Source organism: Acomys russatus, chromosome 10 (assembly GCF_903995435.1).
Source record: "Acomys russatus chromosome 10, mAcoRus1.1, whole genome shotgun sequence".
Lineage (NCBI taxonomy): Eukaryota > Metazoa > Chordata > Mammalia > Rodentia > Muridae > Acomys > Acomys russatus.
Genome location: NC_067146.1, coordinates 11,562,681 through 11,585,852, shown reverse-complemented (window position 1 = coordinate 11,585,852; position 23,172 = coordinate 11,562,681). Strand labels below are relative to the sequence as shown.

General features: G+C 44.6%; 2 protein-coding genes across 2 annotated transcripts in view; both read right to left on the bottom strand.

The window, feature by feature from the left end:
- Positions 1–4,607, bottom strand: part of Copg2 (COPI coat complex subunit gamma 2) — a 124,907-nt gene extending 120,300 nt beyond the window's left edge. The window contains exons 1-3 of the mRNA XM_051151773.1: positions 4,457–4,607; positions 3,334–3,386; positions 2,585–2,665 (exon numbers count right to left, since the gene is read on the bottom strand). Of these exons, the coding sequence (XP_051007730.1) occupies positions 2,585–2,665; positions 3,334–3,386; positions 4,457–4,493 (171 nt within the window). The 5' untranslated portion in view covers positions 4,494–4,607. The remainder of the gene's footprint in view (positions 1–2,584; positions 2,666–3,333; positions 3,387–4,456) is intronic.
- Positions 4,608–4,742: 135 nt separating this feature from the next.
- On the bottom strand, positions 4,743–22,550 carry Tsga13 (testis specific 13). The gene is made up of 7 exons (XM_051151556.1): positions 22,444–22,550; positions 20,754–20,847; positions 15,705–15,776; positions 14,568–14,774; positions 8,415–8,557; positions 6,356–6,483; positions 4,743–5,007 (listed from the first exon to the last, which is right to left on the bottom strand). Exons 1-7 carry the CDS (start codon positions 22,464–22,466, stop codon positions 4,841–4,843), a joined length of 834 nt encoding a protein of 277 aa, XP_051007513.1. The 5' UTR covers positions 22,467–22,550; the 3' UTR covers positions 4,743–4,840.
- Between the last annotated feature and the right edge of the window lie 622 nt (positions 22,551–23,172).

The window sequence follows — 23,172 nt, the reverse complement described above, 5'->3', positions numbered from 1 at the left end:
GGTTCAAACCAAAAGAGAAGGATCTAGAATCCCCTTCTTTTTATATTTCAGGGGCTGCTACAGATCCTAAGACACTGACATAAACTTGTAATGGTGTGATCTGGGTCTTATATCTTGACGTAAACAACAGATCATTTCAAGGCCTTGTCAAATACAGTCCCCGTCAGTGAGCGCTGGGGAGCATGGCGGTTTTCACTCAGTACAAGCTCCCAGCATGCCAATGCTGCTGGTCTGGCAGTACGTAGCTAGACAACTTATTAACTAAATTTCAAAACACTTTTAGTCATAGGCTTTCTCAAATATTATCATTTCAACACTTACTTCTTTCACTAAAAGTAATCTTATATAGTGTATTGGGCTCAATTTCTTTTCAGAGTTCATATTTTACATAAAATACAAGTAGTCTTACATCTATTTGCCATGGGTTTAAGAATTTTAATTAAAAAAACGTCTCAAGCTGGGTGGCAGTGGCACATGCTTTTAATCCCAGCACTTGGGAGGTAGAGACAGGAGGATCTCAGGGCTATTACACAGATAAATTCTGTCTCAAAAAAACAAACAAATAAACAAAAAAGTCTCAAGTTGAGGATGAAGGACAAAGTATAGCAAGAATTTACAACTATTGAAATCATTGTCCAACTTGCTTATCAGCAAGAGAACTTTCTATGAAACTTACCAGGAACCTATAGAACTCTTCATATTAGAAAACTCTTAAGTTACAACTTTTTGTGGGGGGACGAGGGACGGGTCTCAAGACAGGGTCTCTCTGTGTAGCCCTGGCTGTCCTGGACTCGCTTTGTAGACCAGACTGGCCTCAAACTCACAGCGACCTGCCTGCCTCTGCCTCCAGAGTGCTGGGATTAGAGGTGTGCGCCACTACATCCAGCCAAGATACAACTTTGTGACTTACAATTCAGAATTTGTGGCTCTGTCAGTTCTAGCAGAAATTTTGAAGTGTTTCCCCCCTCTTCTCATAATGTTCTACTGTACTTGACAAGCTCCTTATCGAAATAATTGTCTCAACATGAGTTATTCCAGAAAAAGGTATTAGCCAACCAATACCTGACTTTGACTACTTTAAATCAACATGACTGCTCTGAATTCTGCCCACACCATTGAGTTAGCCACTTTTGACATGATCCAACATATGCTACACAAAGTTACGTCAAACCGACTTTGGCTTTATTTTAATGCTACTACGATTATGCTGTTTCTAACAGACATGTCTTACATGGTTGTTTCTCAAGTCTCGATTTGCAAACAACAAAATTTTGTTAAAACTCTAGACTAGGTCTTTAGTTATAAAAACAACATGATAAAAAAGAACTTTTAGGGACTGATGAGATGGCTCAGTAGGTAAGGACACTTGTCAGCAAGCCTGATGAGTTATGTTCAATCCCCAGGTCTTATATGATAGAAAGAGAGAACAGAACTTCACATACACTTGATGTAAGCACACACAAAGTTAGTAAGTAAATGTTTAAAAAAAAAAATAAAGTCTTCTTAGAATTTAACTTGGTAAGTATAACACATTTAACATTACATACAAATAACTTAGTTACACAATGTATACAGGTATGTATATAAATACCTATAGAGATATTTAGAGATGGTATTTATAGTTTGAGGCAAAAGCAATCAATAATAGAACACAAATTTTTTTTAAAAGTTTTTTGACTCTGTCTTCTATAACTCCAGTGCCTAGAACAGTACATAAGACACAGCAGGTATGCAATAAAACTTGCTGAGTTATAAATGGAAAGTATTTCTGAATACAAACGGTGTGCTTACCACTATTATAATGGTTTATATCCATTATTTCATTTAACTATAATGCTTAAAAAATTGGATAATGCTTTTAAAAACTGCCCATTTACAGAAGGGCAATGAGGCATATACTAAAGTACTTCTCCAGAATCATACTGACAGTATTAGTATAACGACACGGATATAAAACCTGAACATTAAGACAAAATTTTCAATACATCACTATCATGCCAAATAAACAGGCAAACAAAATAACTGCTATCTATCTGACTTTAAGACACTGTATTTTCAAAGGATCTCAAAATACACGTAAACAGATTTGGGGAGTTACAGCAGTTAAGAGCACTTGTTATTCTTAGCGAAGACCCAGGTTTGATTCCCAGCAGCCACATGGTAGCTCACAACCCTCTGCAACTCTATTCTCAGGGGACCTGATGCCCTCTTCTACCTTCTGTGAACACCAGGCACACACATGGTACATATACATGCATGCAGGCAAAACACTCATGTACATGAATACATAAATCTTTAAAAAACTAAAACTAAATACACATAACGAGTATGTTCTAAGTAGTATCTGTTGAATTCAAATCAATGTCTACTGGAGTGTACATGTTTAGCTGGTTTAATATCTCATAAATTTCATTACAAAGTTACAGTCCTTGTATTAAAGACCTTTTACACATTATTGTTCTAACCAAACACTGCGGGTTTTTCATGCTTTTCATTTTTAAACAAGTCTACTCAGTAAGCACTTCATTATAGGTTACATGTTTCCACCCCAGTACCCAAGTCTAAGGAAGTCGGAATAGTTTACCTGATTGAGTAAGTAAAGGACCTTCGTCAAGATATGCAAGCATCTTCTTGGATTGATGGGAGTTTCATTGAATATGCGTGCCTAAAAAAATATGCAAAACAGTATGTTGTATACGATGTATTTTCTATCAGAGTACAGCAAATCATCTTGAATAACATTAACAACATGTTCATGCAATATCCAAATAATGTCAGTTGTCTATGCTCACAAGCTATTATGGTGTACAATAAATTACTGCATGTGACGTGTTTTCCTGTCTGTACTTTATTCCCTTATGTTGACGACTTCAACTTTAAAGACTTTACCAGAATCTCTGTCTACATATGAGCACTCGGAGCTTAATATCTCTTTCTTCCACTAACCTTCCACTTAGGGCTTCAGAAATTTCATAAAGCCCCAGCACATGACAGAGACTCCACATCTGTATGGATATACCTCCAGGTTCTCCTCTCCACCCCAGCACATGACAGAGACTCCACATCTGTATGGATATACCTCCAGGTTCTCCTCTCTCTACTCCACATCCTCTACATTTGGTTACACTTCTTTGTTACTTTTACTGTATCAATAAAAAATGAAATTTTTCATCTTTTTATCAAATGTGGGGAAGAGTGATTTTTCAGACTGTCAGGTGAGTGTCCACGCTCCCTCATTCTTATTTTGGATACCCTGACTTTAGTACCGCAGAGGTTCTTTACCCATCATTCTCAAACAGAACCGATAAGACACTGTAACTATCCACGCCATACCTCCTGCAGGACAGAACTCTTCTCCAAATGCTGGAAAGGATTGGAACCACTACCTATAGTATAAGAAAAAGAAAAGGTCTTCAGTAGCTGTCCTACAAAGACTTCCTTAGAGAAGCATATCGCATGCTTAGGAAATCTCACCTAAACAAAATGATCCCTTGGAAGTCACAAGGACAACCATTACTAATATGCAAATAAATTGGATGAAGTAATTTTGGTCCTGGTACAAATTCTGTCATTGCCATACTGAGAGATCTTGGAGTTCTCTGGATATAGGGACCCTGTCCAAAATGTGCGCCTTCCTTCCCTGCTTCCCCCTCCCCCATCCTATGGATGTTAACAATTGTGTCGTTTCCACCACCACCAAGAGTAATGAGATGACAGCACACTATGGATCAAGCCCTGTTGTGTGTGTTTCACACATTTACTGAAGCAGAAAGGAACAGTTTCGCAGAGACCACAAATGTAAAGAGGCCATGCAGGACGAGGCCATGAAGGTCCACTAAGCCAACCTTCCACCACACTTGTGAGAGCAGCTACCACTAAAGAGCTGAAGTTTTTTGGTTGGTTTTTTTTTTTTGGGGGGGGGGGTTGTTTTGCTTTTGGAAGAGGCTTGGCATCTTCCCCACCTGCACTGCACCACAGACAGGTATCAACACGCCAAGTCACTACTGGATGCCTGTGCATTCAGTGAGCTGTGTCCCACCCGGGAGTCTTAAGCCCTGGGAACAGGAGAATCAAGGCCCTTCAGAGTCCATAGACAAGCAAACCCTGGCCCGGTCGACCCCAGCCCCGAAAATACGGGTGCTCGCCCTGGGTCCTAACCCCACCAGCAAACCCTTGACTACCGAGACGTGCGCGCGCACCTCCTAGCCCCCCGACAGGGCCCCACGGAGGGCCGGCTCAGAGGGGCTCGGGCGGGGGGCGGGCGCGGGGGGCGGAGCCGCCGAGCGCTCAAGGCTACACCCGGCCCGGTACACGCGGCCCGAGGGGAGGCCCCGGCGCCGGGGGAGGGGCTTCGAGCAGACCCCGCCGCTGCGGCCGCCCCCCCGAGCAGGTGGCAACGGGCAAGAGAAGAGGGACCCATGCGCCTGAGGGTGGGCGTCCGGAGCGCCGCGCGTACCAGACTCCTCGTCCTTCTTGTCGAATTTTTTAATCATCTTGGACGGTTTCCCAGCGCCCAGACCCACCGCAACCGTCCTAGGCGCCGCAACCGGCGAGCGGAAGACGCTGCAGGAAGGCCGGCCCTGTGTCCTCACACCGGTTGGGCCGGCGGGCCGTCACTCGGGGCCAAGGCCCGCCCCCCCTCGGGCCGCAGCGGCCGCCCTAGCCCTCTAAGGACGCAGGCACGCCCTCTGCCCCGCCCACTCTGCTGGCCCCGCCCCACCTCCCAGCCTCTGCAACCCAGGTCTGAGGCAGCAAGCATGGAACTTTTATTTGGTTAGTGACTTCTCCAGGCGCCTCTCAGGTCTTGGAAAGCGAGGAGGGGGGACTTGAGGATTTGTCTTCACTTAATGACAGCGGCATTTTGGACAACCCACTGTTGGGCCCTTCCATAGCGAAAAACGCTCTCCCCTGGCACACTTCTGGTGGACTTCTCTTCAAGCAGCTTTGAAAATGTCAGTGGTTCCCGAAGCGCTTGCGAAGTTGATCTCTCACCCTCTGTCTTGGAAACTACGACAAAGCACAAGACACACTGAATGTGGATCTCTGAAAGCACTAGAAGGGTACTTTTAAAGGAAGGCATGATGCAATCCATTTAGAGCGAACAGAAAGCTGGCTTTAAGGGTACATTTTAGGACTACCATTCCTGACCTCTTAGGAATTCTTCTTCACCAAAAACTACTGCCTGTGTGGTCTTCATGATGCAGTCTGCAGCCATACTGGTTAATACTAAACCAAGGGGCGCACTCACATTAACGTGCATCGGTGCTTTCCCAAAATGTTTTCTCGTTTTTCATACTCTGGTCTCAGAGTATAAGTAACACACTTTTTCTACCTTTGGCGTCGATGGTGTCACATTTCTAGAAGGTCTTTCCAGCTTCCCCTGTTCTTAGGGCGTTGTCTATTTTAAGATCTTAACTACCGTCCTGGCTTAAGGGCGTGGTTTGCCTCTTGGCCAACTTTCTAACCAGTCTTCATAGCTTCTGCCCAGATCTCTCTTTTTCTCTTCTCTCTCTCTCTCTCTCTCTCTCTCTCTCTCTCTCTCTCTCTCTCTCTCTCTCTCTCTCTCTCCTCTCTCTCCCCACCCCCTCTTTCTCATACACACAAAATCATGGGGCATCATTGTGGGACAGAGAAGATGTTAGCTTGAAAATGGAGCCACTAGTAAACCACCCTGGAAAATTTGTCATTGTTGAGGAAATGCACCATAACTGTCCCTTTTAAGTACAAAAGTAAACCACTCATATTTGGAGAGGGAAACTGCAGTCACCATAAATGTCACTAGAGCTGCAGACCAATATTCTACTTTATACATGTATCTCTAGCTCATCTTGGTGAAGACAAGGCTCTTGGAAAATTAGAGAAAGTCTTATGTGGATTAGATTACATATTCTAGAGAAATTTTCCAAGCAGGGCATGGTAGAACACGCCTCTAATCCCAGCACTCAGGAGCAGAGGCAGGCGGATCTCTGAGTTAGAGGCGAGCCTCATTTACAGAGGGAGTTCCAGGACAGCTAGGTTTACGCAGAGAAACCTTGTCTGGACAAACCAAAAAAAGAAAAAGAAAAAATTTTCCCAGTGTATACAGATTTAAGCTGGATAATGTGCCTACACCTTAATAAGATCACTTAAAACTTTATTCCATCCTGATTGAAAGTACTATGCTTAAACCTCCTTAAAAGTTGAGTATGGAAATAGTCTAGCACCATCCTAACTTTTCTTCTACTAGGAAAAGTAGATTTGGAGCTATCAGAAGAGATGGCAGCTAAACAACACCCTTAGTCCGATAGATTCTCTCTCCCCCAGCCCACTGCTTCATCTGTCAGGTGCGGCACAGTGCAGGACGGGGAGGCCTTACCCACTTTCCTTGCCTCCCTCTGGCAGGCTGGAGCGAGGATGAGCTCGGGGTACATTTTTGCCTGTCTCCTCAGAGCATAGACTTCAGAGTACCTCCCTTTAGTCGTGAAGTCATTGTCAGTGGAGAATCTTAACAAAACAAAACAAAAGTATACTTGGTTGATCTAGAGCTGCAGATTAATGACACCAGTCACCTGAAAGTCAGCTACATCCTCAGAGATCCCAAGGAAGAATGGACAGTGCCCAGAAAGTTGGGGTTGCTGGTTTAAAAATAGAGGAGAGGAGAGGCTTTAAGAGATTAATACACTGCAAACCTTGCAGCCAATTTCAAAATCCCCTGTCTTCTCGGCATTAAAGTCTCTTCCTATGAATTGCTTAAAATAAAACCATTTTATATTTGTTTTAAAACAATTGTTCACATGCATACACGCATCTCTTCATGCAGGTGCACATGTGTGCACGCAAGCGTGGAGGCCAGAGACATGTGTTGGGTGTCTTCCTCAATCACCATCCTTACTTCTGTTGTTGTTGTTGTTGTTTTGTTCTCGAGACAGGGTCTCTCTGTGTAGCCTTGGCTGTCCTGGACTCATTTGTAGACCAGCCTGGCTTTGAACTCAAAGTGATCCGCCTGCCTCTGCCTCCCGAGTGCTGGGATTAAAGGCGTGCGCCACCACGCCCAGCCCTCCATCTTATTTTTTAAGTCAGGGTCTCTCATTGAACCTGTAGTTTGCTAGACTGTCTGGCCAGGAAGTTCCAGGGATCCTCCTGTCTCCATCTCCCAGTGCTGGCATAACTGGTTTGTGCCATACAACCTGGCTTTTTAACCTGGATGCCAGAGATCACACTTAGGTCCTCAAGTGTACTCACTGAACACTTTACTGAGCCACTCCCCAGCCTTCAAAAGCCTCCTTTTCTCTGCATCCTCATGGCATGTTCCTCTAGTCCTTAACTTATTTTTCAGTATCCTTAAAACACAGACCTTAGATTACATTTTCCAGCTGGGTGATGGTGGCACACGCTTTTAATTCCAGCACTAGGGAGGCAGAGGCAGGTGGATCTCTGTGAGTTTGAGTACAGCCTGGACTACAGAGCAAGTCCAGGACAGCCAGGACAGCCAAGGCTACACAGAGAAACCCTGTCTCAAAAAAAAAAAAAAAAAAAAAAAAGGCAAGAAACAACCCACAAAAAATAAAAATCGAGCTGGGCATGGTGGTACATGTCACTCAGGAGGTGGATCTCTGTGAGTTTGAGGCCAGCCTGGTCTACAGAGCAAGTTCCAGAACAGCCAGGGCTACACAGAGAAACTGTATCTTGGGTGGGGGCTAGGGAGAGGGAATTAAAACAAATAAGCCAAAGACCAATAAAGCAACAAAACAAAGAAAATTTAAATAAGTGCACGAAGATGTCGTTGAGTTTGTTTTGTTGGCTAACTGTCCCTGGGCACAAGGCCCACCCTGAAATGTGGTAAATACACACCGAGAGACTCCACTGGAGAAGACCAATTTTCCCTCTGCCAGCAGGTATCAATTGTGTGGTGGTGCACGCCTGTAATCCCAGCACTCAGGAAGCAGAGGCAGGCAGGTCTCTGTGGTGAGGTCGAGGCCAGCCTGGTCTACAGAGAGAGTCCAGGACAGCCGGGGCTGTTAACACAGAGAAACCCTGTCTTGAAAAACCAAAAAGAAATAAGAAAGAAAGAAACTAGGATCTGGCGTTCACTTCTCCCTGTCCATGCTGGGACTCTTCTTCCCTGAACCCTGGCAAATGTGTATATGCTGCCACACTGTGAGTTCATATGTGCCTCACTCAGTCCAACTGTGCCTCCACTACCTGATGGTGAGGCCCTATTGCTGAAGACAACACTTATGTCTTGGAACATGAAGAATGTCTTATGTGTTTTGACATATCCTTTACAACCAAAACTATATGAGGAAGCTCCTCCTTTTCCAGTCGACCTTGTCCTGAATCTCTGTGAGTTCCCACTTGTGCTTGCTAAATTATACAGCAGCACACACAAGGGAAGGACAAGAGGGAAAGAAGCCCAGTGAGAGCCAGCATGTCACCTAAACCATTGCTGTCCCTTGGATGCAGGGTCTCTTAGCTGTCTCACGGAGAACACTGGTTTCAGCTCCGGTATTAGCTTCTTTTTCTGAGGCATTGTGGGAAGGTAGAAGTTCTTGGTGGGTTTGCACTGACGGCGAGTTTCCTGAGGAGAAAAAGAGCAAAGGAGGAAGGAAGCTGAGTCCCTAGAAGTTTAAAAGCGGAACTGAGTTCCTGCACTAAATCACAATGGGACTGCTAAATGTTAGAGCGACACCCCGAGCTTATCAGAGGAAAAGTGGGAACTCAGAAACTACAATGAGATGAGTGAGAAAATGCTCATTTTTGTCCTCAGGTAACGTCCCCAAAGCTTGATCAGTTTCCTGAGTAATTTCCTGAGCTCTGTAGTTATGGGCCCCCTGAAAAAGAAAGGCAGAGGAAGTTCCTGCCTGGGTTTGGGCTAAGAGTTTATGGCAGTTGGGCTGTGGCATTTGGCTCCATTTGGAGTACAAATGCAGAGGAGAAAGACTTATTTTGTAGCACAGATAGAAAGCATCTTGCCTTCAGCACCTACCGAGGCAGACTGACAAATAACTTACTCTTAAAACTGAAAGGTAAAAACACATCAGAAAAACCATAGAACTTACTGGACACACCAGACCAGCGAAGGGCACAGCACCTCTCCTGACCTCCATAAGGAAGAAGACACCTACCACTGTGAGGGAGGCAGACCCACCAACTGGTCACCTGACCAGCGTGTGTGCCAAAGGACTGACAGGCTGAGAACTCCCGAATGCCCCTGTGGCTTCAGCTCAGCTTTGTCTCTACTGTTGGCAAGGCTTCCTTGGTTTTCTGCCCATCCACCTATCCCTCCTCCATCCAGACTCCATGCTGCACCTTGTCTCTGTGGCCTATGCCTCTACAGCGCAGCTGGACCCTGCAGTGTTGCCACTTAGCTCTGTGCTTGCCATAGCTTTCCTAGCAGGTTCTCCAAGTAGATTGTTAATCTTATCTGAGCACCTGTGGTGACTGCTCTCCCTGCATCTGTGCTGGCTCTCTGCCTCAGCTTCCAGTAAGGTCTCCTTACCATTCTTAAACTCTGCAGCCTCTATAACTCTTTTCTAGACATTTCTGAAACCTTCGTTATCTGTAGATGATAGATGGACAGGTCCCTGTGTGACACGTAATGTGTCCAAAATTGAGAGGTTTTTATTAGTAGTTAAGATTGTAATAAAACAATCTGTGTTTGCCAGCAGCTTGCTATCAGGGGAAATCAGGGCCGCTTGGCAAATTGCAGCCAGCCAAGGAAAGCGAAGGCGCTTGTGGGTTTATTGTTATTCAGTGAATTCTGACATGGGGCAAAGACACAGATGTGCCTGGCTGTGTCTCTGACATAGCACACTCACAGCAGACCCAATCAGTGAATTGCTTGGGAGACCAAATGTTTAAGAGTAAAATGGGAAACAAGCCCCCACAGAACACTACCTACCTTCCTTCGAGACAGTGGCTGTATCTAGTGTAGTCTTTTGTTCTGCTATGGAAAAGCCATAGAATGAAAGGTCTTGTGAGGTAATAATTTTGCTATTCCTAAAGGTCAAATAATCAAAAGTATTCAGACTCTGAAAGGTCATCCAGTCAGACTGTCTACCTGGCCCTCACAGCCCATTCATAATTTCCCTGTCAAGTGATCCACTTGTCCTATACCTAAAAAACAAAGCAAAGCCAACACAAGAGGCTGGTGATCTAGTTCAGCAGGCAAAGGCGCTTGCTGTGCAAGCCTGGAGACCTGAGTTGCAAGCCTAGAACTAATGCCACAAAGTTGTCCTCTGACTTCCACACATTGTAATACATGCACGCCCATTCCGCCTCCTCTGTGTAACACACACATACTGCTGTTAATAGTACACTTCATCTTTAATCAACCAACATTCATCTCTTTGTAGTTTTTTCCAAAACAGTTCAAGCAGAATGAGTCCAGTGCCTCGTGTATAGCATGCTCAAATTTTGTTGTTGTTGTTGTTGCTGTTGTTGAAGAAATGCACGTGTTCCTTCTAGGCTCTGTTTCTCCCAAGATAAGCATTGTCAATCTTTTGAGCTGTTTGTCACCTGACTCAAGTCGGATTGCCTTATTCTCCTGATTGATCTCACTGGAGAAAGTTACAAGTAATGCTTTCCTAATGTGAGGCTATGTAAAATGAGGCCAGTATGCTGGAGCAGCAGTCACACGATACGTCCCCTGGGCCCTTTAAAATATCTACTGAATAGGCATAACCTCTGCTGAGAACCTTCCGGAATCATGCTATCTAAAACTCCCTCTCACATTCCATCCCCCTTTCCTGATATTTCAAAGTCCCTGTCACATTATATGGCACTTGTCTCTTTGCCTGTGGTCCTGCATAGACAATAAAATCATCAGGCTTACATTACAGTAAAGCAAAGATGTCATTCACCAATGCATCTTTAGTCTCTTAGCCTTCGTAGGGTCTGGCACACAGTAGAAGAGAAATGTTTGTTGAACCAAAGACCAAGCTATTAGTTGACATATTGAACTTTTGCTTTCATAAAAATACTTGGTGTTGCCACAGAACCAGTCTTTCTGAATGCCTTCTCTTTAAGCTGTTCTAGTTTGAAGACATGGGACTTTGTGCAAGTTATTTAATAGGCAACTTAATGAAACAGCACAACCAAAAAACTAAGGTACAGCTAATGAACCTGCTATTTGAAACAGCAGAAAACTTAGTAGAACTGGACCTCAAAACAAAAAATAAATAAAATAAGGGAGGGTGGGATGGCTCAGTGGTAAAGGTAGATATAGAAGCTTATTTCCAGCCAGGCACAAAGGCGCACGCCTGTTGGGGAGGCAGAGGCAGGTGGATCTCTGTGAGTTCGAGGCCAGTATGGTCTACAAAGTGAGTCCAGGACAGACAAGACTACACAATGTCTCAAAAATCCAAAAAAGGGGGAGGGGTTACTTCTGAGCCTGATTTCAGTTCAGTCCCCAGGTCCGACATGGTAGGAGAGCTTTGGCCCTGGCAGGTTGCCATCTCTCCACACACCACTCCCTCTCCTCAGAAAAGTAAAGTCTTTCCACCTTCTCTTCTCTCTCTCTCTCTCTCTCTCTCTCTCTCTCTCTCTCTCTCTCTCTCTCTCGTTAATATTTAAAAGATAAACAGGAACTGAAAGTTATTTAGAATTCAAGGCGGCGCCAGTAGGGCACTACCATCTTGTCTTAACCATAGCACAAGTCCCTTCAATGTTCTTTCTCTGCTTCCCTCTTCCTCCCTTCTCCCTCCCTCCTCCTCCTCAGACTCTTGAGACTTCCGCAGCTCTTTTGACCTTTTGTAACCTACATATATGCATGTATATAGAGAGATACAAGATACAACTGTACAATTATATCTCTCTCCTACTCCTGTTTTCTCCCTTCCCTATAACTTTAACCAACCACGTTCCTGGCCTTGCGCTGCCCTTCCTCCCCATGGTTTGATTCTCTCATGGCATCACTCTGTATGGCCTTCCAATCTTCACTCCCATTTATTTCCTCCATCTTTTCTTGCTAATTCAGGTGCTTAGACATAAAAGTCTGTGATTTACCCCGGAGGTTTGATGGTTAGTAGAGCAGCTGGCGGCTGGCGTAGCTTTGGTTGGTTTGAGTTTGGGGAGGTACCTGTGTGCAGCACAGGTCAGTTACCAGCCTAGGAATTTTGTTTCACTGAATCTGATATCCACTCCTGGTCCATACTAGGAGCAGATATGGAGTTGTATTTTACAAAACAAAGTTTCTTGGGCATTCTCATAGGCGACGTGGCAGGGCCAGAGTTCCATAGCAGGGAATGAGAGCAATAGTCATTGGTGTCTATTTCCCTAAGCTTGCTTACTGGGCTCTACACTGTGCCTAGGCACAGTACAGAATATTTTTCTCATATGTAATTCTAGGACCAAAAAGGGGGGAGGGGTGCATCAGGAATATTAAAGAGCCACTGTAGATAGCATGTACTCTACTCCTCAGAATCAGCTCCCTAACCCTGTCCACTAATACAATGCTACCAATACCACTTGCTCATGAGGATGATCAGACCTCTGGGACTCACAGGGGACAGCTTTGGGGTGCTCCTCAGGGACCACAGGCTGTGAACTCAGGAGCTCCTCAGGGACCACAGGCTGTGAACTCAGGAGCTCCTCAGAGACCACAGGCTGTGAACTCAGGAGCTCCTCAGGGACCACAGGCTGTGAACTCAGGAACTCCTCAGGGACCACAGGCTGTGAACTCAGGAGCTCCTCAGGGACCACAGGCTGTGAACTCAGGAGCTCCTCAGGGACCACAGGCTGTGAACTCAGGAGCTCCTCAGGGACCACAGGCAGTGAACTCAGGAGCTCCTCAGGGACCACAGGCAGTGAACTCAGGAGCTCCTCAGGGACCACAGGCTGTGAACTCAGGAGCTCCTCAGGGACCACAGGCTGTGAACTCAGGAGCTCCTCAGGGACCACAGGCTGTGAACTCAGGAGCTCCTCAGGGACCACAGGCTGTGAACTCAGGAGCTCCTCAGGGACCACAGGCTGTGAACTCAGGAGCTCCTCAGGGACCACAGGCAGTGAATCCAAGAGCTCCTCTTTAGTTTTGCACCACTGTATGGTGACCTCTCTCACTGCCATCCATCTAGTGACTAAGAAAGTACTGACTCCCAGCTCACAGATTGTTATAAAGATAGGTCTTTGGGCTATCCCATCCCCAGACTCTAATCACGAGTAGATCCTTTTGACTGTACTTTCACTTATTTCATTTCTTCCTGTTAGATTGGGTCTGTTCTCCAGGCTGTCAACATCTCTCTCGGCTCCTGACTCCCAATAATCTCTTAAATCAATTTTCTTCCTTCCTCTGCTATTTTGAATTTAGCTCAAATTTTCAGCATTGCTCATCTCGACTATTAAAGAAACAGCATAGCTAACCTTCCTGGCTTTTGTCTCTTTTACAACTAATGCATCTCCCTTCAATCTGCAAATGTTCTATCTGAAACACAGATTTGATTACCCCCTTTTATCTCCTGCTACTTTCTCTTTTACATCTCCACGAAAGCATCTTGCTTCTTGTGTCTCCAAGCCTTCCCATTGCCCTCGGATTGGCACATTCCTCTGTTCTTTGGCAGTGAGTCACCTCCTTGACCACACTCCCTTTTCCCCAACTGAGAGTTTTTTCTCTAGTCTATGTAATTTCTATATTTTAAGTACTCTTGGATTATTTACATATCCTGGTACTGTAGAATTATTTTAATGTGTGTTCTTTTTTTTAAGCATATAAATGCAGGTTTATTGTGGTGGGGGGAGCTGTCAGGCGGGCTCACAGATCTCACAGGGAGAGGGCAGTGAGGCCGCCATGCGAGGGAGAGGATGGGATGAAGAGAGAGGATGTGCACAAAGAGAGAGGAGAGAGGAGGTTGCAGAGAACATGTGTTCTTTCTCGATCTATATTTTTCTTTTATTAATTCATTCATTTTACATCTCAATAGTTATCCCATCCCTTCTATTCTCCTATCCCTCCCTCCCTCCCGCTTTCCCCCTACTCCTTTCCCCATGACTGTGACTGAGGGGGACCTCCTCCCCCTGTATATGCTCATAGGGTATCAAGTCTCTTCTTGGTAGCCTGACATCCTTCCTCTGAGTGCCACCAGGCCTCCCCATCCAGGGGATGTGGTCAAATATGGGGCACCAGGGTTTGTGTGAAAGTCAGTCCCCACTCTTCTACTCAACTGCGGAGAATGTCCTGACCGTTGGCTAGATCTAGGTCAGGGTTTGATGTTTACTGCACATATTGTCCTTGGCTGGTGCCATAGTTCGAGCAGAATCCCTTAGATTCCGGGATTCTTCAAGATAGAATCTGTCCTGTGATCATCTTTAAGGTCTTGCTGTAGGTTCTAGCTTACTGAAGGTGTGAAGCAGTTACTTTTTAATATGCCATTTTGTTTTGTTTTGAGACATCAGGGTCTTGCTAGGTAGCCCATGCTGACTTCAAACTCTCTACAGCTCTAGTTTTGTGGAGCATCTGGCTGGACCTGAGCCGGGGAGAGTAACACCCCGGCAACCCTTCTCTAGGTTAAGTGGGTTTCTCTATGTTTACTCTAAGCCCCGCCTCCCTCTGGTCTTTACTTAGGCTGTCAGAAGACTTTCTTGGGCACTGTTACCTTGAGCTGAAACTCTGGGGGGAAGTACCGTGGAGCGCCATCCTTTTCCTCCTGGCTGAGGGAGCAGGGAGGCGGGTTGTTGGTCATGAGCAGTAAGGTCATATCCTGATCATACTCGGTCACTTTTACCATGAAACTATTGAGTTTCTTCCTTTGAGTCAGGAATCTCTGCAGTTTACTGGGCTTCAAAGGCTCATAGTATTTGGCCTGAGTAGAGAGAAAGGTTTCCAGACAAAGAGATCGGGTCAAAGGAGGATGAAGGAATCAGTTGGCTACTTTCTCCTCCCCTCTCCTGGGTAAGCTGAGAGGCTGAGCAGGGCCAGAACAAACTCGCTTTTTAATTTGTTGGTTTGAAACTTTTGGAAGCTCTCTGTCACAGCCTTCCCTTAAAGCTGCAAATAAACTAGGGGCCTGGGGAATGCAGTTGCGCGGTTTCCATGGTAACAGAACAAGATGATTAAAGTCTTTCATGAGAAAAAGAGAGGGGGAGAGAGAGAAGAGAAGAGAAGAGAAGAGAGGAGAGGAGAGGAGAGGAGAGAGAGAGGAGAGGAGAAGAAAGAGAAGAAAAAAAAAGAAAGAAAGAAAAGGAAAGGAAAGAGATAGGGTCCAGCCTAATGGTACAAATAGAAGTTGTATGTGTTTCAGCCTGATTGGCCTTTCTACACCTGTCTCTGAGGCGGAGGGGAAATCCCAGGAGCAAAGCGAAGCTCTTATTTCCCCCAACGTCTCTCAACAGGCACGGGCTTTACTAACAAGCGCCAGAACTAGTTAAAAGGGAAAGACAGTCACGACGCACAGTGAGTCACGCCAGGTGTGGGCGGGGAAGGGACAGTTACCACGGAGCTTGATTTTCTCTGAATAGGAAGACTAAAGGGGGGTGGGGGGGCAGGGAAGGAGCACGGATTAGACATAGTTGCCTTGATTGTGTTTTTTCCTGAAGAATAAGATGCACTGGGAGCACTTTCTCCCCCGCTCCTCCCCCTCCTCCGGTCTCTCACCTCATAACCAAATCCCAGCTTTGTATCCCAAAAGCTGTTCTGTTTCCCCATCCTGGAAACTGGGGCTACTCTGTAGCTGGGGCTCTGGACCTATTACTGAAATTTGCCCTTAACGGTCTTTGGGGTGCTTTTCACCTACCATATTTGGATGGACCGCGTAGTGTTTGAGGTTCTTTAGAACAAAATTAGAGTGCCCAGTTATATCATATATCTGAAGAAAATAAACAGAATTAGAATTAGTGGTCTTAAGTTCTCTCTCTCTCTCTCTCTCTCTCTCTCTCTCTCTCTCTCTCTCTCTCTCTCTCTCCTCCTCTCTCTCTCCTCTCCCTTCCCTCCTTCTCTCTCCTCTTCCTCTCTCTCTCCCTCCTCCTTCTCTCTCTCTCTCTCTCTCTCTCTCTCTCTTCCCTCCCTTCCTCTCTCTCTCCCTCCCTTCCTCTCTCTCTCTCCCTCCTTTCCTCTCTCTCTCTCTCTCTCTCTCTCTCTCTCTCTCTCTCTCTCTCTCTGTGTGTCTGTGTTTCTCTTCACCTTATTTTTTGAGACAGTGTCTCTCACTGAACCAAGAGCTTACTGACTCAGCTAGACCGGCTGGCAAGCAAAACCCAGGGATCCTCCTGTCTCTGCCCCTTCTCTCCAAAATATTGGCATTATGAGTCCACACTGCACATTGAAAAATAATAATAATAAGACTGGGCCTCTTGGATCCAAAGCTAATTCTGATCTCCACCTCTTCAGTGCTAGGATCCCAGCATGCGCCGTTATGCCTGATTTATTCAGTACTGGGGATTTAGCCTAGGGCTTACCACGTGCTAGGCAAGCGCTCCACCAACTGAGCCTAGTTCCCAACCTTGACCCAGGGAGGGCACCTTAGGCCCTTCGTGCTTGCTGTGTGAGCACTTTACCCACTGAGCCATCTCTCCAGTGCCCAAGCCACATCTATTAAACGGTGTGGCCTCATCTCACTCTCACTAAAAGGGTCTTTTCTGGACAGTAAGTGAGGAGACTCTATTCTGCCTGTGTTGTATTCTGGGGTTTCTGGAACAAGGTCTACAGCCAAGAGAGCAGGATTCTGAAATGGGAAGGAAATGTGGAGATGGTAATGTGGCCCTGCCTTAGAAATCCCAAATAAGGGGACTAGAATGCTAACTCAGTCCAGAAAAGTGCTTGCCATGGGAGCAAGAGATCCACAGCAACCTAAAAACAAAAAACAAAAAACAAAACAAAAACCAACAACAACAAACAAACAACCATGATTGTAGTCCCAGCTCAGAACAGCGCCTCAGCTTACTCTAATTAATGAAGCTGGATACCAGTGACAGACGCCCGAAAAGACAAGGTGGATGATTCCCAAGGAACAAAACCTGAGAAGTCTCCATACATGCATACACTTGTATCCTCAACCCCCATAGACCGTCACACACAGACACACACACACACACACTCAGATGATACACATCCACACATAGGCACACACAGACACACAGACACTCACAAACACAGAGAGACATACTGACACATATATGGACACACACACAGACACACATACTCACACACACAGACACACACGCAGACACACACCCGAACACAGAAGCACACACACACACACACACACACACACACACACACACACACACACACAAAATGCCACATGAAGCCATAGGGCAGTAGACAACTGGAATCACTCCCTTCCCCTTCCTTTTCCCTGTGCGGGAGTCAGCTCAGGTGGCCTCAGTAGAGAGGCTAGCCTGTAAGGAGAAAAGTGGCTACAAAGGAGCAACTGCCTGACAGGTGTGTGGATTCCCTGGGGCCTCCAGGGACAGCTCTGCCACCTGAGCCAGGAACTGGCAGTCACAGATCAAGGGGGAAGAGAGAACATTTAGCATTTCTAAATATCTCTGCAAAAAACAAAACAAACAAACAAACAAAAAACAATTCTTCTAGAGATGCTGACAAAATAGCTAAGTTTTGATGTCCTTTCTGTCTGGCTCTTTCCGTCACTGTATTGGTAGCAGTGCTGTTGTTTGGACTGCAAGAGTGTCCTGTCTGATAGAGCGCTCCTCCCCGTGTGCTTAGCCCTGGGTTAGCTAAGGACGAGTGGAAGTAAGAACACAGGAGATAGAGGCCATGGGTTACACTCTCAGCATACTCAGAAACCAGCATAAAAGGAGACGTGCGGAACACTGTGTTCGGATCAACAGTTCTGAAAGGCCCTGTGCCTCCAAAAAGGTGGCATAGTAAGATGGGGTTCTGGGAAAAGGAGGCATGCACCGGAAAGTCAATAGAGCTAGAAGCAGATGGAGGTAAGAGACAGGAGGAATGGGGTAGGACCATAGGAGGGACGAACGCACTGTACTTCAAGAGAAAAATGCCAGGGGGTGTGGCTTCTGGGTTACATGGGGACTGAGAGAAGCAGCAAACCCACTTCTGTTAGGAAGGCTGAGAAGAAACATGCAACAAATGCAAAGAGCTAATCATTTTGTTTTTATCTTTTGGAAATCCAATTTCTATTTGTTTAAAACAAAAGTTATGAAAAAAAACTGCTTCTTAAGTATATGGTATGAAAGGTGTACACACACACACACACACACACACACACACACACACACACACACACTAGAAAACTGAAAAACATTGTTTGGAGGAAAGGTTTGAAGGCTTTTTTTTCCTTAAAGGTTTTAAAAATTAACTTTAGAGGGAAAGTCTCTAAGGAAAACACTAACTTCTGGACTTTTCTGAGGAACCGTACCTCTGTTACAAATTAGCCTCCAGCAGCTGACTAAACCTAAACATTGGAATATGTTTTTCATTTTGTTATGTTGACTTAATTATCGCTGGTGAAATAAAAGTTGGCTTTAAAAATTCACTTGAATATGATAATCTTGGGAAAGCAACCAAACATACCCAGTGGAATTTTGCTATAAGCAGTGGCCTTGAAAGCCTTACGCAATGCTGGTGGGAGTGTAAAACTAAGGCAGTCACCATGGAACTCCATGTGGAAGTTTCTCAAAAGAATTAACATTAAGGCTGCCATAGCTGGGCCACTTCTAAATCAACAGGTCACAGAGGTCAATGCATATCTATGCTTGGGGCTGGGCCACTCAAAACCATCAAGGGGCAGAAACCAGCCCTGATATCCAACAGATGAATGAACAAAGATACTTCAGTTCATATACACAGTGGGTTTTCTTTAGCTTTAAAGAACAGCGAAATTATGACAATTTCAGGAAAATGGATGGGCCCATTAGGCTAAGTAAAACAAGCCATACTCAGAAAGATAAATGCACTTTCCCCCCCCATATACAGAAACTAGATTTAAGGGTGTGCATGCGTATGTGTGTTGGGTGGGTCATGAAAGTAAAAGAGAGACCATCAAGGGAGGAAAAGATTTCAAGATGGTGGGTGTTTTAATATTTTTTTTCTGTTGCTGTGACAAAACACTCTGATCAAAAGCAACTTAGGGAATGATTCATTTGGCTTTATGCTTCCAAATCACAGTCTTATCAGTGAGGGAAGTCAAGACGGGAAGCTGTAGCGAAAACCATGAAGGAACTGCTTACGCTAGCTCGCTTTCTAGCCCAGACTACGTACTTAGGGAATGGTGCTGCCAATGGTAGACTGGGCCTTTCTTTATCCATTAATAATCAAGATAGTCTCTTACAGACATGCTAACCGGCCAATCTGATCTGGGCGAGTCCTCAATTAAGACTCCCTTCTCACCAGGCGTGGTGGCGCACGCCTTTAATCCCAGCACTCGGGAGGCAGAGGCAGGCGGGTCGCTGTGAGTTCGAGGCCAGCCCAGTCTACAAAGTGAGTCCAGGACAGCCAAGGCTACACAGAGAAACCCTGTCTCGAAAAACCAAAAGCCAAAAAACAAAAAACAAAAAACAAAAAAACCCTCTCTTCTTAGGTGACCCTAGGCTGTGTCAAGTTGACAGTTAAAACTAGCAAGGACAGTAGGTAATAGAATGTAGCTGAAATGACCAGAGAAGAGGACACTGTTTCAGAGAGAGGACATTGGTCAGCAAGAGGAGGGAAGAAGGCACAAAGAAACTGGCAAGGCGAGGACAAATAGGAATAAATTACACTGTCACATACTTCTGATATATTTTACTTTTCCAGGCTTAGTGACACAGGGGTTTGGTCTTGGCTACTCCAGAGGTGGAGACAGAAGGATCTTGAGTTCAAGGTTATACTAGGCAACTTTGTGAGATCCTCTATTAAAAAACCAAAACAAGGGGTGTACTGGCTGGTTTTGTGTCTCAACTTGAGGAGCTTCAGATGAGGAAATGCCTCCACGAGATCAGCTGTGGGGCATTTTCTCAACTAGTGATCACTGGGGGAGGGTCCAGCTCAGCTCATGGTGGGTGGTGCCATCCCTGGGCAGCTGGCTGAGCAAGCCAGGAAGTTACACCCCTACCCCCATGGTCACATCAGCTCTAGCCTCCAAGTTCTGGGTTCCAGGTTCCAAGCCTGATTGAGTTCCTGTCCTGACTTCCTCCAATGATGGACTAGGACCCGGAAGTGGAAGGCAAATACACACTTTCCTCCCCAACTTGCTTTTTTGTTATGGTGTTTTATAGCAGCAATAAAACCCAAGTAAGACAAGGGGTCTGGAGAGAGCTCAGTGACAGAGTGACTGGCTGGTATACATGAGGCCCTGAGTTTAGTCTCTAGTACTATGAAATAAAACAAAACATTACTTTATGTACTAATTTTTAAAATCAATTAAAAAGTGGCATAAACTAAGTGGTGGTGGCACATGCCTTTAATCCCAGCACCCAGGAAGCAGAGGCAGGTAGATCTCTCTGAGTTCAAGGCTAGCCTGGTCTACAAAATAAGTTCCAGAACAGCCAGGGTTACAAAGACAAACCCTGTCTCAGGGGGAAAAAAAAAACAGCTTTTTTGACATAAAAAAAAAATAGCCTTGATGTCTAGGTTAGGTTTTAATACTTCCTAAGGTAAGTTACTGGTTTTTAGGTTTTGTGTCCTGATTTGTTGCCGATACGTCCTTGATGCTTCCCTCAGCTTCTCTCTTTTTTTGTAAAACAAAATAAATTAACCTTACTCTGTATATAAAATGTTTGCTCCTCTTTGCTTTTTCATAGGAAGTTTATAAAACAAAACTTGTAACGTAGTTTAAGCAATCCCAAGAAAAGATGACATAGGAATACATACAACAGGTATTTCTTACCTCCTCGTCATCTGGACCTATTGTTTTATCAAATTTAATAGAAACATTTCCCACATTTGATGAGGAGACATTTGGTGCCTTGTTATCTTCAAGCCTGAAAAAGGAGTGGAACATCCGGTTTCATTACTGACTCAAGAGTCCCATCTTTCTGCACATCTGCAGTCTCCTACAGCTCAAGTTTGGGAGCTTAACTTGAGAGATCACGAATTAAATAGAACTCACATCCTGCTTGTATGCTGAAGAAAAGAAAACTTAAGATGGACTTCTGTAAGATGAGCTGACTCCAGTAAGCTGATTTTAGTTTTTTAAGTAGATAGTTTTGGATCACTCGAAGAAATTGCTTTAGTAGAATGTCCAAGGAAATTCTTTCAGTCAGCTAGGCTATCATAATGTCTTAAAGGCCACCTACTACTATTTTGAATATGTATCTGTTTATCCTGCATGCTGAAATGTCCCTGACTTTGCCAGTGATAGCCAATTAGTCAGTCATGAAACGTGAAACAAAGCTAGGGAATTTCACAACTACATTTCCGATTCCTATTGGCTTTGCTTAGATTAATGGTCAAATAATTTTTCTAACCACATCTCAAAGGTTCCTTTTCTAGAACTAGGATAGTAAAATTAGTCATCAATGGTGAACTACTATTTCACTTACTTTTCTGTCTTCCACCAGATACCAACGCTCTTTGAGAGAAAGGAGGAAGGAAGTTGTGGTACCTAATTATAAAGTATCCCGATGTTCTTGACTCTTGTTTTCCCACACCGGTGACTGAACCCAGGCACTTGCACTTGCTAAACAAGCGTTCTAACACCAAGCTGCATCCCTAGTCCTCCAAGGTCTGACCACAGGGCTTAAAAATGGTCCCAAGCCTATTGGACACATTTGAATATGTTCGTTTTATATAAGTATCTTAAAGTCTGTGCCTTTCTGATGTATTCTCTTACTATAAGCACTTAACAATACCATCGCATCCTTTTTATTGTAGCACTTTTCAAAATGATCTCTTAGCCAGGCAGTGATGGCACACGCCTTTAATCCCAGCACTCGGGAGGCAGGTGGATCACTGTGAGTTCGAGGCCAGCCTGGTCTACAAAGGGAGTCCAGGACAGCTAACGCTACACAGAGAAACCCTGTCTTGAAAAACCAAAAATAAATAAGTAAATAATGATCTTTTGTTTGTTTACAAAGCAGCACAGGGTCTCAGACTCTTCTACAAGGTCAGTTTTAGGCCCTGAATGACGCGAAGGGCTCTCCAGTGCTCCGTCAGAACTCATCTTGTTGAGTGGCCTGGTGCTTTTCCCCTTCTGTTGCTACACGAAATACAGATCCAACTCTGTTTTGTTATTTTTGTTTTTGTTTTTGTTTTTTTCTGTAGTCAGTCAACTAAAACCTTTAATAAAGGTCCACTCTGCGATTCATAGCATTTAGAGTGCTGTGAGTGACGGGCTTGTGGTACATGCCTTTAATCCCAGCACTCGGGAGGCAGAGGCAGGCAGAGCGCTGTGAGTTCGAGGCCAGCCTGGTCTACAAAGTAAGTCCAGGATAGCCAAGGATACACAGAGAAACCCTGTCTCAAGAAACCAAAAAAAAAAAAAAAAAAAAAAAAAAAAAAAAAGAATAGAGTGCTGTGAGTGACAAAATAGCAGGAATTAATGTTTGTAGCTTAGTTGAGCAAAGAAGATTATGTACTTGGCATATTTCTTTGGGTCCATGGCTGTTCACTGAGAACTGAACCAACTTGCAGCAAGTATTCACTGAAGCCCAAAATCAGCGTCTCCAAATGATTCACATTCTATGAGGGTTCAAGCAATGAAATACTCTTTTCTTAGCACACACTGTGTGCCCAGACCTAATATTGATCCTGTGTGAGAAACAAGAAAAAAAATTTTAATAAATGGTTTTATGGATGTAAGTGCTGCTCAAAGCATGACAACCCTTGACCTTGAGAACTTAAATTTATTTAACCAATGAGGGAAGAAGAAAGTCATTATTAAATCTGAAACAAAAAGAAAAAATACATGCTAATATATTAATAACTTCATCTCTTAGAAGTCTCAATTTCATCTGTAAAGTTAGATCATTAACAGAATGATTTAAAGGTGATATTCTAATCTGGTGACAATGGTGAGATTTTACTCACCTAAGGATTCTAAATGACATGAAATCATGTGTACAATGGAGGGGGAAGTCTGAGAAACGTCCAGCTTTCAATTTACCTTTTCTTTCAGCTTACAGCCATCCTTATCCACAGCTAAGGCTGAAGAAGCTGGGAAAAGTGTGTGTGTGTGTGTGTGTGTGTGTATGCGTGTGTGTGTGTGTGTGTGTGTGTGTGCGCGCGCACACATACACATGCATGCGTGCGGAAGGTGGAGCTGCTACACTTTTTTAGAAAAGATTCATTTTAATTATGTATGAGGG